This window comes from Bison bison, unplaced genomic scaffold (genome assembly GCF_000754665.1).
Source record: "Bison bison bison isolate TAMUID 2011002044 unplaced genomic scaffold, Bison_UMD1.0 scf7180017864379, whole genome shotgun sequence".
Taxonomy (NCBI): domain Eukaryota; kingdom Metazoa; phylum Chordata; class Mammalia; order Artiodactyla; family Bovidae; genus Bison; species Bison bison.
This window is the reverse complement of record NW_011494951.1, coordinates 9,523,183-9,540,361: the sequence shown is the minus strand read 5'-3', so window position 1 is coordinate 9,540,361 and position 17,179 is coordinate 9,523,183. Positions and strand designations below refer to the sequence as shown.

General features: G+C 45.5%; 1 protein-coding gene across 1 annotated transcript in view; it reads right to left on the bottom strand.

Moving 5' to 3' along the window:
- Positions 1-2,754: 2,754 nt before the first annotated feature.
- Positions 2,755-17,179, bottom strand: part of BST1 (bone marrow stromal cell antigen 1) — a 29,157-nt gene continuing 14,732 nt past the window's right edge. Inside the window, exons 5-9 of the mRNA XM_010857371.1 lie at positions 15,214-15,290; positions 14,576-14,668; positions 13,157-13,243; positions 9,493-9,552; positions 2,755-3,454 (exon numbers count right to left, since the gene is read on the bottom strand). Coding sequence (XP_010855673.1) covers positions 3,355-3,454; positions 9,493-9,552; positions 13,157-13,243; positions 14,576-14,668; positions 15,214-15,290 — 417 coding nt within the window. The 3' untranslated portion in view covers positions 2,755-3,354. The remainder of the gene's footprint in view (positions 3,455-9,492; positions 9,553-13,156; positions 13,244-14,575; positions 14,669-15,213; positions 15,291-17,179) is intronic.

The following is a 17,179-nucleotide window of genomic DNA, read 5'->3' as shown; positions in this document are numbered from 1 at the left end:
AAAGAAAAAACACCCCAAGATTCAACCATCCAAACCAGGCTTCTCCAAAACCCATGGGGCCTCGGCTATAGAAAGCAAAAAAGCGCCTTGATGCTGGTAATACTGCACGCTCATCTGCACACCTGGAGGGATTCGAGCTGTAAGTCTAATTCCCACCTGCAGGGCTCAGGTGGTCTGAATAGGGGTCCGACAATGTCCGCTCTGGGAAGGAGTGATAGAAAGCATGTTACCCTGACACGTGTCCTTAAGTGTGCTGAGGTGAGGAGGAGCGATGCAAGTGTAGAGAAAAGGGGAGCCCAGTTTGAGACAAGAGAGACTATTTCTCATGTCAAAGTGTAAGGGAGAAGCAAAACCATAAATGGTAGGTGGAGTGTAGGGCTGGAGATCTAAGAAGACTGAGAAAGTGGAAAGAGGACGCAGGAGCGAGTTCAGAGGTTTCCAGAACAGAATCTGAGTTTTTGGTTTTTTTTTTTTTTAACATTCCTGGGGACTTATTTCGAGCAGCAGATGGGAAGGCACCCCAACTCTAGAGTCAGTCCACCTAGATGTAACACTTCCCCTCCATGACTAACTGGGCGACCTTGAAAAAAGTGATTTAACCTTATCAATCCTTGACTTTCTGCAAAGATTAGACAGTAATGAGGATGAGATAGTATGAGATAGTAATGAGGAGAGTAATAAGAATTTCGTGAATTATTAAAGTAGATAACAATGACTGGTTTTTGGTAGGAATTCAAGAAATAGTAGGTGTGGTGATGGTGATGATATTGAAGCTTACGAAGATGGTGATGATGGTGGTGATAAAGGTGACCGATACTGATGTCAAGGAACCTGGCCTCTCCTGAACCCTGCAGTGAGCACCATGGGGAGGGGTGGATGACGTGTGAACCCCACAAGAGGGACAGTGGTGGGCGATGAAGAGCAACCAGCGGAGGAAGAGACGGGCAGCACGGGGAGCTAACTAGGAGACCTGTGATCACTGCCAGTGAGACATGCCCAGGGCAGCATCTCAGCTGCTCTCTAGAGACGCACGAGGTTGGGCTGTAAATACATCTTATACACAATGACCATCAGACTCTGGGCAAGTGTTTACAAAAAATGGAGTGAAGTCAGGAGGAAGAGAGAGCCCTGCTCTCAGGTGAGCACATTTGAGGAACAGCTCTGCCTGCGATGGGCAATTCTTTTTCTCTCCGGAGGTTTACAGGAAATGACAGAAAGTGAAAACTCCCATTACTACTTGTGGGCACTGGGGCACCAGATTACGCCAGTTCTCACATCTGAACCTCCTACACCGATCTCTGTGAAAAAATAAGGAGCAAGAACAGAGAAGTGGCCGTGACAACTTCTGGTTTTGTTTTCGTCTTCTGGAAATGTGTGTTGCGTTAAATGACCATACACAGAAGGCAGGTTTAGTTTTCTCTTCCTGATTAGAAAAGGGATGTGCGCTTATTAGAGGAAATTTGGAAAACACAAAAGGTCAAAAGTCAAGAATAGGAATCACTGAAAAGACCATTCTGCAGAGATTACTACTCTGCATTTGGGCCGCTTTTCGATCCCTAGGATGGGAAGATCCTTTGGAGGAGGAAATGGCAACCCACTCCAGTGTTCTTGCCTGGAGAATTCCAGACAGAGGAGCCTGCTAGGCTATAATCCATGCGGTTGCAAACAGTCAGACATGACTGAGCGACTAACGCTTCCTTTCATCGATTTTGTTGTTCAGTTCCTAAGTCGTGCCTCACTATTTGTGACCATGGACTGCAGCCCGCCAGGCTTCCCTGTCTTTCACCATCACCTAGAGTTTGCTCAAATTCATGTCGAGTCAGTGATGCCACCCAACCATCTCATCCTCTGTCACCCCCTTCTCCTCCTGCCTTCAATCTTTCCCAGCATCAGGGTCTTTTCCAATGAGTCAGCTCTTCACATCAGGTGGCCAAAGTATGGGAGCTTCCACTTCTGCATCAGTCCTTCTAGTGAATATTCAGGATCGATTGGTCTGATTTATTCATTTAATTATGTATAGGTAACACACACACATTGATGTGTTACATTTGTATTTTATTTGACAAGTGGATCACATGAGAAACAGTTTTATGCTCTACGTCTTACACTTATCATTGACATTTTTCTATGGCATGAAATGTTCTTTGAAAATGATTTACATACAATGAAATGACTCCTTTGCATGCAATTCTGAAAAAACTGGAAGGAGAGCTGACAAACACATAGACTCCTGTTACCATCACCACAGTCAAGACCCAGAACAATCTGTCTCCCCAACTAGAGCCCCTACAGGGCTCCTTTTTAGTTAGTGCCCTCTCCAGTCTTAACACTGAGGCTGAAAAGTACTCCATTCCTATAATTTTGCTTTTTTTCAGAATGTCCTGTAAATAGAATTATATAGTACGTAGCCTTTTGGTCTGGCTTTTTTCACTTGGCACAGTGCAATTGAGACTCGCTCACACTGCTTCATTTATCCATAGCTGGCTACTTCTTACTACTGAGTAGGATTCCACTGTACAGATGTACCAAGGTTAGCTCCTCCATTCACCGGTTGAAGGACAGTTGGGCTGATAAGCATGACTTTTCCTATTTGAATGATATCCCATCCTCAGTTCAGTCCAGTTCAGTCGCTCAGTTGTGTCCGACTCTTTGCGACCCCATGAATCGCAGCACGCCAGGCCTCCCTGTCTATCACCAACTCCCGGAGTTCACTTAAACTCACGTCCATTGAGTCGGTGATGCCATCCAGCCATCTCATCCTCTATCGTCCCCTTCTCCTCCTGCCCCCAATCCCTCCCAGCATCAGAGTCAGTATCCCATCCTACAGATATACTAAATCATATGCAAAGAGTTCCCTATTATTAGAATTTTTAGTTCCCCCTCATTATAAATAACCATTACATGGGCATCTTCATACACAACTCTTTGCCTACCAAACATCTTTGAATATACTTATATAGTATACATGTATTTGAAGCTGTCAACAAACAGGCAGTATGCCCTGCTGGTGGCATAAGAATATATGAAAATATATACACAGTTGTACTAAAATTTTCTTAAAATGTTTGCTTATATAAAAGACAGTCTGTGTCTCAATGCATTGTATTATGAAAATAAGAAAATAATAATTAACTTTGCTCTAATTAAATTGTTTTTAACCAGCTAAATAGAGCTAGATTAATTTCTGAAATCCTGAGCATGTATATCACTCACAATCCATTTCAGAACATTGTTCAGCCAGCACAAAGCTTCTTTAGACAATGGAACCACTTGGTGTATACAGAACAAGGATGACTGGGCAAGGGCAGGCTTCAGGTCTGTGGGCCACTTAAGGCAGCATAACTGAGTTTCTAGTTATATCTGAGCAACTGAAGTGAAAGCTGCTAAGAGAGAAAAGATAAAGCAGGCACCTCGTACTGCATAAAAGGCTTCCCTTTGAGTAGATGCTGCTGCCCTGCAAATTAAAAAGGAAACAGGAAAAAAAAAAAGTCAGTATTGATGCATGGCACCTACTCTCGAAAAATACATGCACACTGCAGGAAAATCTAAATAGTACAGGAAGGGACTTCCCCGGCGGTCCCGTGGTTAAGAATCTGCCTGCCAATGCAGGGGACACAGGTTGGATCCCTGATCCGGGAAGATCCCACATGCCATGGGGCAGCTAAGACTGTAAGCATGAACTACTGAAGCCTGAGCACCGCAACTAGAGAGGAACCCCACTCACCACAACTAGGCAAAGCCCACACACAGTGATGAAGACCCAGCACAGCCAAAATTAATAAGTCAATTCAAAATAAAGAAATAGCACAGAAAGTTACAAAGTGAAAAGTAAAAGCTTCTTTGTTGTTCAGTCCCTAAGTTGGGTCCGACTCTTTGCGACCCCATGGACTGGGGCCCACCAGGCTCCTCTGTCCATGGGATTCTCCAGGCAAGAATCCTGGAGTGGGTTGCCATTTGCTCCTCCAGGGGATCTTCCCTACCCAGGCCTCCCTATTCCCACTTTGCATAGAGATAATTCTTGATAGTCTGAGCTGTCCTCTCAGGACAGTCCCACGTGCGTGCAAAGAAATTACCACATCCTTTCGTCTAAGCACAATGGAATCTACAATTTGTTCCTTCACCCAACACGACATCTTGGACCTGCTTCCATACTGGTACATATGGAGGTACTCATCCTTTCTCCTAGGGGAATTCTGATTGTATGGATGCACCATAAAGTTACCCAAATGCAGCAATATCTACTGATGGATATTACACCATTAGAGTTTAACTGGTGATGAAGAACCAGTTATGACATAAAGACATTGAGAGAGGCTCTGGCCAAAATAGGGACTGTGGCCATAGCGATTAGGATCCAACCTCCAGATTTTTAAAAACAGAAGTAATGAATTCTTTGAAAGCAATCAAAGACAACGTTTTTAAATTTAGGAAACACCCTGATGTCTTTATTCCCTGGCTTTCTGCTAAGTCACTTCAGTCGTGTCCGATTCTGTTCGACCGCATAGACGGCAGCCCACCAGACTCCCCCATCCCTGGGATTCTCCAGGCAAGAACACTGGAGTGGGTTGCCATTTCCTTCTCTAGTGCATGAAAGTGAAAAGTGAAAGTGAAGTCGCTCAGTCGTGTCCGACTCTTAGCGACCCCATGGATTGCAGCCTACCAGGCTCCTCCATCCATGGGATTTTCCAGGCAAGAGTACTGGAGTGGGGTGCCATTGCCTGGCTTTCTACTAGTGGCTTACTGTTAGAGTGAGTGCTGATCACCTCTTTTTCGCTAAAGCAAGCTCCAGCAGTCCACAAAGTTGTACTATGGCTCCGCCTGCTGGACATTTTCTATAACTGCACATCTGATTCAGTTCCTCTTCTAGACTTCGTTCATTCAAAATTGATTAGTTTTTGCTTTTAAATAATTAACCCATTAAGACAGAGATAAACTTATTTTTACTTTTTAATAAAATAAAATAATACAGAACTAAGCACAGTAATAGTGGGTCTCCCTTCCCTAGAAGTAATCACTGTTTGGGATTGGGAGTTTATCACTTCAGATCTATTTCTACCATTTACATTCAATATCATGCACAAACAGAAATATACTTTTGTTTTCTTTTACTTTACATGTTTGGGTCCACATTCTTTGCACTGACTTGTCACATGTTAGCTTAAGCTTTTCAGGCCAATGTGGAGTTGTGCTTGAGGACAGCATTTATGCAGAGAGAAAAACACATTACTTGCAGTTACTTTGGTTTTAAAAATTAATTCTAGCTATTACATTAACAAATTCAAAATCTTAACTTTCCCATACACTTTTTCTATTTCATTTATGAATAGTCTTGTTCTAATTTAAAAGCCGAATGAGCTCTGATAATAACTTCTAAGGGGACTTCAAAATTATTCTAATTCCCAGAACATTTTAGGTTAGATTCTTTTAAACTTTCATTTTAAAATATTACATTTTCTTTATAAAATATTGTTAAGTGACTTCAAGTGAGCAAAATCTTCTTAAATACTTGATGCTAGTAAATTTAATAAATGTATAAAATTTAATCTTAATTCTCTTAAACATTTCAACACTGATTTAAAGAACAGGGGAGCCTGGCATGCTGCAGTCCATGGGGTCACAAAGAGTCAGACACAACTTAGCAACTGAACAGCAGCAATGACTGATTTAAAAAAGTAAAAATCGCTAATAACTTTCAACTAAAAATTCTAAGTCTAAAATCAGTTATTTAAAAGTTAAATTTATATTGGAATCACACGGCTATTCCAAGAGCTATTCGTATATGCTAAATCCTCTAAAATGTTATAAATAAGTTAAATATATAAAAAAAATACAGACTGTTACTAAACTTAACACAAAAGTAATATAAGTTGGCTTTATATCAACAGCTGCTCATTAGATTCTGAATTTCTTCCGATGAAAAGTCCTTTTCTCCACTATCCCTAAGCAAGTGAAATTTGCTCTCCTACTTTTGTGACCTAGGGCCAGGGTGGAGTAGGGGAATACATTTTGAACCGTAAACTGGGGCCAAGATGAGAAATCTGATTTTCTCCTTGGAACCCTGACTGACACAGCAAGGCCTTATGTCAGTAACACGATTATGTCTGCTTCCTCATATCCTCACCAATCCTGCAGATGATCCACACACTGAATTTTTGTCCAATAACTTATAAGTCGATAAGACTGTTTACTACACATTTCTTACTTTAGTTATTTGTGAGAATGTTTCCGTATTGTTACATGGTTTTCCACCACCCCCAGCTTTATGGAGATATGTGACATAAACCATCTACTCTTTAACTTTTTTTCTTTAAACAAAGGTCCGTGTGTTTTACAAACTTTGCTGCAGGGCAACTAAGCCCGCGCACCACATCTACTGAGCCCACGTGCCTAGAGCGTGTGCTCCGCAACGAGAAAAGCCACCGCTGTGAGGCTTGCCCACTGCAACAAGAGAGCCCATGCGCAGCAAAAACTTAGTGAATTAATTAAAAACATATTTTTTAAGTGCACCACTGGGAAGATCCCCTGGAGAAGGAAATGGCAACCCACCCCAGTACTCTTGCCTGGGAGAATCCCCAGGACAGAGAAGCCTGGTGGGCTACAGTCCATGGGGTTGAGGAGAGTCAGACACAACTGAGCATGCATGCCGGGGCATCTACTTGCGAGGATTCCGATCTCTGCTTCCGAGACCGCAGCACCTTCTCCTCCTCTCGAACCAAGCCTCCTCCGCCTCCCTTTTGTCAGGACACTTACATTACATACAGGGCCCACGTGGACAGTCCAAAACTGTCTCCCCATCTCAAGACCCTTACGTTCTTATATCTGCAAAGCTCCTTTTGTAACATAAAGTAAAACCCACTCATTCCAGGGGTTAGGACCTGCACATAATTAGTTGTATGACTCAACCCAACACAGTGGGTAAATTCAGGAGTCCAGTTTGGGATGTGTTGCCTTTGAGATAAATATTAAGCAGGGAAGGGAGGGTGGGTTTCATTCTCAGGAGAGGAAAGTGAAGACCCAGGCCCTCGTCTATTCTTTCCCTTCCTGTGAGAGGCCTCAAAAACAGGCGTGCCTAATTCACAGGGAGTGACCAGCAGAGCACTGGAGGGAGGGACTTAACCTCGCCAGCCACTCCAGGGACACATGCAGGAACTGATGATGTAAACGTCTTGTCTCCTTTATTGCCATTCCTTGCATGGTAGTGTGTGTACATGTCAATCCCAATTTCCCGAGTCATTCCGCCCCGGCTTCCCCCACCATGTCCACGACATCCATTCTCTGCATCTGTGTCTCTATTCCTGTCCGCAAACGGGTTCATCTGTACCGTTTTTCTAGATTCCACCATATACGCATTAATAGATGACATTTGTTTTTCTCTTTTTCACTTACGGCCAAGAAGTACATGAAAACATGCTCAACATCACTGGTTGTTAGGGAAATGCAGATCAAAACTACAATGAGGTATCACTTCACACCAGTCAGAAGGGCCATCATCAAAAAATCTGCAAACAGTAAATGCTGGAGAGGGTGTGGAGAAAAGGGAGCCCTCTTGCCCTGTTGGTAGGAATGCAAACTAGTACAGCCACTATGCAAGACAGTATGAAGATTCCTTTAAAAACTAGGAATAAAACCACCATATGATCCAGGAGTCCCACTTCTGGACGGTCCATGAGGTCGCAGAGTCAGACACGACAGCGACTGACCTGAACTGAACTGAATTTCAGCATTGATTTCTTTTTAATAAAAATATACATCTATGTTACAATAGAGGTAATCATTTTGGGGAAGAGCCAAAGGATATTCTTTCCACTGGGCATATACCACAATTCTAAAAGACACATGCACCCCAGTGGTCACTGCAGTACTATTTACAATAGCTAGGCCATGGAAGCAACCTAGATGTCCATTGACAGAGGAATGGATAAAGAAGTTGTGTTACATATATATACAGTAGAATATTAGCCATAAAAAAGAAGGCATTTGAGTCAGTTCTAATGAGGTGGATGAACCTAGAGCCTATTACACAGAGCGAAGTAAGTCAGAAAAACAACTCTCATATATTGACACCTATACACGGAATTTAGAAAGATGGTACTGGTGAAGCTATTCGCAGGACAGCGATGGAGATGCAGACATAGCGAATAGACTCGTTGGCACAGGCAGGGAAGGAGCGGGGGGACGAACCAGGAGAGAAGCGTGCAAACAAATACATTACCATAGGTAAAACAGACAGCCAGGAGGAGTTTGCTGTGTGACACGCGGAGCTCAAATCTGGTGCTCTGTGGTGTGGGATGGGGTGGGAGGTAGGAGGGAGGTTCAAGAGGGAGGGGGCATACGAATATCTGTGGCTGATTCACGCTGATGTATGGCAGAAACCAACAGAGTCTTGTAAAGCAATTACCCCCCAATTAAAAATAAATAACTTTTCTGAAAAGGCAAGTAAATGAAAATAAGATGAAATGAAAAACAAACAGATGAACAAACTCACATCTGTGTCTGGTAACATATGTGTGTACTGGGATGTATGGGCAGAAATGGACCAAAATGCTGAAAGAAATTCCTTAGAGGAAATGGGGGTAGAGGGAAAGAATATTTAGGACTGATTTCCTTTAGAACTGACTGGTTTGATCTCCTTGCTGTCCAGGGGACTCTCAAGCATCTTCTTCAACCCCACAATTCAAAAGCATTAATTCTTCAGTGCTCAGCCTTCTTTATGGTCCAACTCTCACATCCATTCTCACAGGCTTCCCTTGTGGCTCAGCTGGTAAAGAATCTGCCTGCAATGTGGGAGACCTGGGTTCGATCCCTGGGTTGGGAAGATCCCCTGGAGAAGGGAAAGGCTACCACTCCAGTATTGCCTGTGGCTTTTGCTATAGCTTGCTTGTTCCAAACTGCAATTCCTCTACTGGTCCCAAATAAACTCACTTTCTTTAAAAAAAAAAAGGTTTTTTTGGTGTGGACCATTTTTCAAGTCTTTATTGAATTTGTTATAATATTGCTTCAGTTGCACATTTTGGTTTTTAAACCACGAGACAGGGGGTGGGGTGGGGGTCTTAACTCCCCAGCCAAGGATTGAACCCACAGCTTCTGCATTGGAAGGCAAAGTCTGAACCACCGGACCACCAGGGAGGTCCCCCAAAATAAGCCCACTTTTGCTGGTAAAATAGCTTTCATTTCTGAGGTCCACAGAAGTAAATTTTAAGAGGTGGTCCTGCCACCCCAGGTCCAGGCTTTGTGCTGCCGCCGGTGCAGCTGCAGTGGCCTTGCTCCCATGGTGCACGCGGGGGTCAGCTCAGCTGCACGGATGCTCAGCAAACCTGCACTTACCAGCAGCGCAGAGATGGAGAGGGGCAGTGCACACGTACCAACCTTACTCTGCAGCCGGGCATCTCAGCGGGTGGGCGTAAAATGACACTGTGACCCACCGGCATCCTGTAAATGGTAAGGGCTGGCCATCTTCAGGAAGCAAGGAAGTTAGGTTAAAAATTTACTTACGAACTTAAGGCACAGTCAGGATGAGTGCTGTGTTCCACACACTGTAAGAGCTTCACTGGTCTGCAAAATGAAAAGAAGTAATATTTAAGGGCTGATTCAAGTGACTTTCATTCATCATACATTTATGGGGAACCTGCAAGGTACTGGAGATATAAAGTCTCTGACCTTGAAGGACACAGTTTATTTTCAAAAATATTAGCTGGCATTTGTTGAGCACTTACTATGTACCAGAAAATCTGATGATATATTAAATATTTTACATAGATGATGTCATTCCCTCCTTACAACAACCGAACAAAGCACATACTAAGGAGATCAAACCAGTCAATCCTAAAGGAAAACAACCCTGAATATTCACTGGAAGGACCGATGCTGAAGCTGAAGCTGAAGCTCTGATACTTTGGCCCCCTGATGCAAAGAGCCAAGTCATTGGAAAAGACCCTGATGCTGGGAAAGATTGAGGGCAGGAGAAGCGGGTGGCAGAGGATGAGATAGTTAGCATCGAGGACTCAAGGGATATGAATTTGAGCAAACTCTGGGAGATGGTAAAGGACAGGGAAGCCTGGCATGCTGCAGTCCATGGGGTCACAAAGAGTCGAACACGACTGAGCAACTGAACAACAACAACAAATTATTATCTGCGATCGACAGCTGAGAAAGCTGTCCAGAGGAACTTGGCCAAGTTCTCACAGTAGCAAGTTGCGGAGCTGAACTTGAACCTCCCCTCCAAAGCCTGGGCATGGAACCACTTCTGTAAAGATGTACAACTTTTCTGGGAAAATCTGTTGATAAGAACTTCGGGCAGAAGGTTGGACTTGAAGCACGTGGGTGATGGCTGGTGCCCAGGCTTCAGGGAAGAAGATGCGGGTTCCAGGACAGTCCGGAGGGAAGGGAAAGTAGCAGTGAGGACAGGAGCCTGGTGACAGTGAGAGGCAGGCCAAGAGAGGATGTCAGTCAGCCACAGGGTGACTGGAGGGGACTTGGGAAGAACAGGAAAGCATTCTGTCTATGGCACGCTACGTGACCCCTCCCTAGGACTCTCTACTTCTCAGTGGACACCGTTCAGATACATTTTTTTTTAACAAGAGCAGTCTGTTATTGGATTTCCCTGGTGGGCCACTGGTTGAAAATCCACCTGCCAATGCAGGGGACACAGGTTCAATCCCCAGTCTCAGAGGATTCCACTCAGTGCAGAGCAGCTCAGCCCAAGCACCCCAACTGCTGAGCCTGAGCTCTGCAGCCCGTGTTTGACAACAAGGGAAGCCCCAGCACCGCAGCTAGAGAGGAATCCCCTGCTGGCTGCAATGAGAGAAAGCCGCCTCACATCAACAAAGATCCAGCACAGCCAAAAAATAATATTAATTTTTAAAAAGTAGCTTGGTATTGCTGTCATGACTCCCCACTTCCCCCACCAAAACGCACTGAGTTTCACGGAGTGTGGGTCAATACAACGCAAAGCAGAAAACAGGAGGCAAGAGAGGCTTTGAACAAGGACCTTGCCACGATCTGCAGGATGTGGGGAGAAAGTTCGACCGCCGTGGCACAGAGGTCAGTGTCACCTGAAATTTGACGGGCAGGGGATTCTCACTTACATCTGGGCTTGAGTCTGATCTGTTAACCCTGGCTGCTCACCCTGTGTTAAGCCTGTTGTTATCTCTCTGGGGGCCCAGGAGAAATAAAACCCCATCTGAACGCGAGAGCCCACAGGTGGTACAGAAATAGGAACTGGGGGGCTGAGCCAGGCATGCAAGGGCGGAGCCTGGGTCCAGCTTAGGCGGGGCAACGTGACTCAGGAAAAGCAGAGCCAGGCATGCAAGGGCGGAGCCTGGGTCCAGCTTAGGTGGGGCAACGTGACTCAGGAAAAGCAGGCTGAGTCCTTGAGGCTCACAGCTGTGAGTCGGGAAGGCAGCCCTGGGCCCCCATTTGACCTGATGACTTGTAAAAAGACAGCCTCCTCAGGGAAGTCCCTGGGCCAAAGCCAAGTGCTCCTAACTGTGGAATTTTTAGCCATTATTTTTTTTCCTATCCCTGAGCTCTTTTAGAATCAGAATTGCCTTTTATTTAATTTACAAAAACCTGATGCTGTAAGAAAGGAGGAATCTCAGAGTAGAAAGAAAAAGGGGAAGCTTCAGGGTCACACAGTGATGGGTTCAAAACTCAGCTGTGTCACCGAGTGGTGACTTTGGGAAACTTGCTTAACCTCTGACCTTTCATTTACCCATGCATAAACAGGGGATATTTATATAAAACAGACAAGACGAATCTATGCTCTTACAAGTCCAGAGAGTGGTTCCTACTACAGGCGGATGGGGAGCCTGAAAGGGAGACCAAGAAGAGACTGGGGGTGCTGGTGACGCTCTGCCTCTTAATCCGGGTACACGTGTTCAGTGCCCTGGGGAAATTCATCCAACTGGATACTTACGGTTTCTGCATTTTTCTGAACACAGATTATGTTTCCAAAACAAGAGTATGTGCTTTACTTTGTGTTCAAAACAGGGTGATGATAACACCTAACTAACTTCAGAGTCTTCTGAGACTGCTAGCAATAACAGAGAAGGGAAAGAGTCCAGCTTCAAGCTGTGGGAAAAGAACAGGCCTGTTCTCCTTGGGGGGACGCCTGAGGAGGGGGAGACCCACACTTCTGGAGGCTTTGCTCAGGTGGGAGGGTCACCAGGTCCCTTTTGAGAAGGCCAGAGGGCGGCAGGGCCAGCTGGACAGTCCCTGGCACTGGTAAAGGCTGCAGATGTAACATGCACCCTGCTGCACTCACAAACCTTCGGGAAAGCCCCTAAATCACTGAAGTGTTGGGCTCCGGCCCCCGGGGAAACAAACAGGCCCGCGAACTCAGGAGCCAACACATAAAGACACATAGAGAAGCAGGAAGCGATAGGTGAGTAATTCCCAGGCCAGGGGAGGGCTTTCAATCATCCCAGAATTTGAGCCAAACTTACATTTCCAAGAATCAGGAGCACCCCGAAATGATCTCTGACTACATGTATATAAAGTACCTGGCCCATAAAGTCCGTGATAAATGGTAGCTATGATGACTTCGGTTGGTCCACAGCCACCAAGCATCTCTCTGTAAGTATCTCAAACTCCCCTTAATATAAATCACGGGTAGTGTGGCATCCAGAGAAGCAGTGTGCAGGTGACTCCCCAAGCAGGTAAGCGAGTGAGGAGGACACCAGATACTCACAAATGATAAATGGCAAATGTCCATCCTTTAAGCATCCTTAAAAAGGGCTGAGGACAGTAGGGGATGGGGGTCGGGGGAACTCTAGCTGGAAAGCACTACCGGTCCCCAGATCCAGTGACAACAGGAAGGCACAGTTCCATGGCCTCTGGGGCTGACCTCTGACAAACCTTTCCAACAGCCCCCTGCTCCTTCTTTGAATATAAGCACTGATAACCGTTGCTGAAGCTGAAGCTCCAATACTTTGGCTACCTGATGTGAGGAGCCAACTCTTTGGAAAAGACCCTGATGCTGGGAAAGATGGAAGGCAAAAAGAGAAGGGTGCGGCAGAGGATGAGAGGGTTAGACAGTGTCACAGACTCGATAAGCATGCATTTGAACAAACTCCAGGAGACAGTGAAGGACAGGGAGGGTTGCAAAATGCCGGACATGACTTAGCGACTGAACAACGGATTACAATCCGCCACCTACGTGTAGTCATTGATACAGCTGTACTGGAAACCCATCTTGTCCAGCCTGTCTTCCAAGAGCTTCACGCTGCCTTCTCCACAGGATTCCCTGAAACACAAACACAAACATATACACATCAAAGAAGCTGTTTCTGTGTTAATGAAAAGTTATACTGGCCACGTGCTACTGAGATCTACTCCTCGCTGGAGAAATACGTGGCAGATTCTCTGAATCCAGAGGTGTTGCCGGAACCCGAGCCGCCGCTCCCACGTGGAGATGCTCTGAACCTTAAACCTGTCCGAAGCCCGCGAGTCACGCACATCCATGCTCAGGCCCGCGCCGGCGCGTGCGCGGTGGACCACAGGGCACATCCCAGCCGCACCACAGACGCAGTGCTGGGCTTGGGCTCCGAGCCAGCTGACTGCCCCCTTATCCAACCCACAGCGTATTAAGTCGATCTTCAGATGGAAATAGAAAATACATACAAAATCAAAAAATATTAGAAAACTCAAATAAACAAAAAGGGCGGGGAGCCTAAATCTCACATCCTTGGCGATAACCGCTGCTCACATGTTGATGTACATCACTTTCGACTTTTTAAATGTATTTATTCCGACGAGACTGAAAACATAACAACCCAATTCTGCTGCCCAATGCGTGTTTAATCTGCGTTTGCCCATGTCTGTGTGTCCACATATGTACCTCTCTGCCATTATTTTTAATTCCTGCTTGGGCTCCTTTTACAGTCTGAGCATAATTCATAAAAAGCAGTCCCCTGTTGTTAAAGGTTCAGTCCTACATTTCAGTGCTGTTGACACTACATGGATACATGTACATGTATGACTGAGTCCCTTCGCTGTTCAGCTGAAACTATCACAACATGTAATCGGCTATATACCCCAATACAAAATAAAAAGTTTAAAAAAAAAAAAAGGAGGACTTCAAGCTTGCACTGATATCTGAGCTGATGCAACCATTGAGTTAGTGGTTTCCCAGAAAAGTATGGATCTTAAAAGCTTTCTCAGCCAGTTATCTGAGACCCAGTTATGAAACTGGTTGTTCTGTGAAAAGAATGTCTTCATTACATAGTCCATGAGTCAATTCTGAGAACTCCTGGTGAGGCTGTTGGACTTCTAATGACAGACAGAAAAAACTGGCTTTGCCCCACATGAATGCATGAGGCCCTCTCCTATCTGATGCTGCCCTGGTCACTCAGAAAGGCTGAGAGGAGTCTCTGGATAAAGGAAGCTTTCTCTCTGGGCTCAGGACTGACTCGTGGCATTTCAGAAAGTCAAGCCTTTGCCTTTCTCTGCCCACCACACTATGAACAGAGAAGACAGTGGCTTCCCCAGAACTGTACATGTAAATCAGACTGGGTCATGTCACATCCAAGAAAAGCATGTTTGTACCATGACCATCACCAGTAGCACGGTAACTTACACCTTGGGTCCTCCGATTTCATGCATCACCCAGATCTCAATTCGTGTGATTTTATCCTTCTGGAGGTAGGGAATTTCAAAATCTGCAAAAAAACTGAGAAAACACGTTCTGTGAAGTCCTAGAGCAATATGACACTGCTCCCATACCGTTGTTAGCTGACTTACACGTTACTTTTAACACTTTTGGGGGTTGTTGGTGGTGGCGATTCTGTTGCTAAGTCTTGCAACCTCATGCACACTGTAGCCCACCAGGCTCCTGTCTCCATGGGATTCTCCAGGCAAGAATACTGGAATGGATTGCCATTTCCTTCTCCAGGGGATCTTCCTGACTCAAGGATCAAATCCGAGTCTCCTTCATTGGCAGGTGGATTTTTTACCACAGAGCCGCCAGGGAAGCCCTTTGGGGATTACCTTTTAGCTTTAACTTTTAGGTTACTATTGCATTCGTGCATTCAGCTGTTAGTGGTATAAAGGTATGCACATGGCTCTGATGTCCAGGTCATTCAATGGTTTTGCTCCAGCTGAACTTACAAAAGCACTAGATTGGGATATGCGGACGATCCTCTTAAGCCTCCATTCAAAACAATTAAAAAGACTTCTTGGCATCTTTGTCATATATGCTAGGGCTCGCATTCTTACCCTTTTACAGGATAGGCTCCTGCTGGCTCTGAGCCATTCAGCATGACATTGATCACCCCAGAACTATCTCTTGCATACTGCAAAAAAGAAACAAGCATTTTGAGTTAGCCAAGACACCATTTTTCACCTATGAAATAGTCAACCGTTTTTTTTTTTCAATTAACAATCCTCAATACTGACAAGGTTGTGATAAATCTGGTATTCCACAGAGCTAGAAGGGATGTAAATTGGCATATCTTGGAAAGCAAATTGCTTTGAAATGTGCAAACCTCATGCCTGTCATCTACCATCATAAAACAATACAGGACTCCCTTGCTGGTCCAGTGGTTAAGAATCTGCCTGCCGATACAGGGGACATGGGTTCAATCCCTGGTCTGGGAAGATCCCACAGGCCACCAAACAACTAAGTCCGTGCGCCCCAACTACTGAGCCTGTGCTCTAGAGCCTGGGCTCTGCAGGAATAGAAGCCACTGCAAAGAGAACTCCGACACCGCCACTGGAGAAAAGCCCCTTCAAGCAGCAACAAAGACCCAGCACAGCCAACATAAATAAAGAACTATTTTTAAAAAAATAAAAGAATCCAAAACTATCGGATTCCAACCCTGTATCAACCAGTGTACACTATCTTATGCTGCTGCCATTACAAACAGTCTCAAAAATCCCAGTGGCTTTCAACAAGAAAGGTTTATTTCATGCATATGCCACATGTGTATCACTGGTTTTCGGATTTGGGGTTTGGGTTTTCCTACATATGCTCCTGCTCTGGGACCCGAGTTGATGAAGTCTCCACATCTGCAGAGTCATAGTTTATCAGTGAAGGGAGAGAAAAGTGGCACGCCACAGACCAGTTCTTCAAGTCTTCCCCAGTGGCTCAGTGGTAAAGAACCTGCCTGCAATGTGGGAGCCACAGAAAATTCATGTTTGATCCTGGAGGTGGGAAGATCGCCTGGAGAAGGAAATGGCAAGCCACTCCAGTATCCTTGCCTGGAGAATCCCATGGACAGAGGAGCCTGGCGGGCTACAGTCCATGGGGTCCCAAAGAGTCAGACACGGCTAAAGTGACCTGGCGTGCATGCACGCACACACCCAGAAGTCAGGCAGTCACTCCTACTCATATCCTATTAGCCAACGCAAGTCACACAGAAGTAACTTCAAGAGACAGAATGAATGCGAAACACACGCCCAGACGATGAGCCAGAAATACTCAGGAAACATCACAAAGGATCCCCTGGTGCACAGAGTTATACTGCAGCACGGTTTGTAACCAATCTAAAACGGTCAGCTACAGGGAAGGGTAAGTCCATCGTGGTACTCACACGTCTGAAATACAACCCAGCTGCTGGTAAAAGACTACGAAAGACTGGCCGTAGCCCAAGAAGTGCTTACATCCAGAGCAGTGTGTGAGATGAGATGGCTCGCGCTCAACTCTGTTCAAAATGAATGGGCAGGGACTTGGCTGGTGGTCCAGTGGCTAAGCCTCTTGTGCTCTCAGTGCAGGGGGCCAGGGTTCGATCCCAGGTCAGTGACCTGGCTCCCGTGCGCTGCAACTTGAAAATATCCTGCCTGTCACAACTGAGACTCAGTGGAGTCAAATAAATAAAGAAAAACACAAAAATGAATGGGCAGAAGTGTGGGAATCAGTCAACCCCCGAAATTCCTAAGGCAGACACAGGGCCAGAGAAATTCCCCAATCTCCTGCTCAGCACACTACTGGAGCATATAATTTCCCTGATAAAATGCTTCTTCTGGACTGAGGTGGAGCAGGGCAGGGCTGTCACGCAGATCTGAGATTCGCAAGGCCGGGCTTGTTCTCTGGCAGTGTTAAATGTAAGTTGCTCAGTCATGGACTCTGTGATTCCATGGACTGTAGCCTGCCTGGCTCCTCTGTCCATGGAATTCTCCAGGCAAGAACACTGGAGTGGGTTACCAATTCCTTCTCCAGGGGACCTTCCTGGCTCGGGGATCG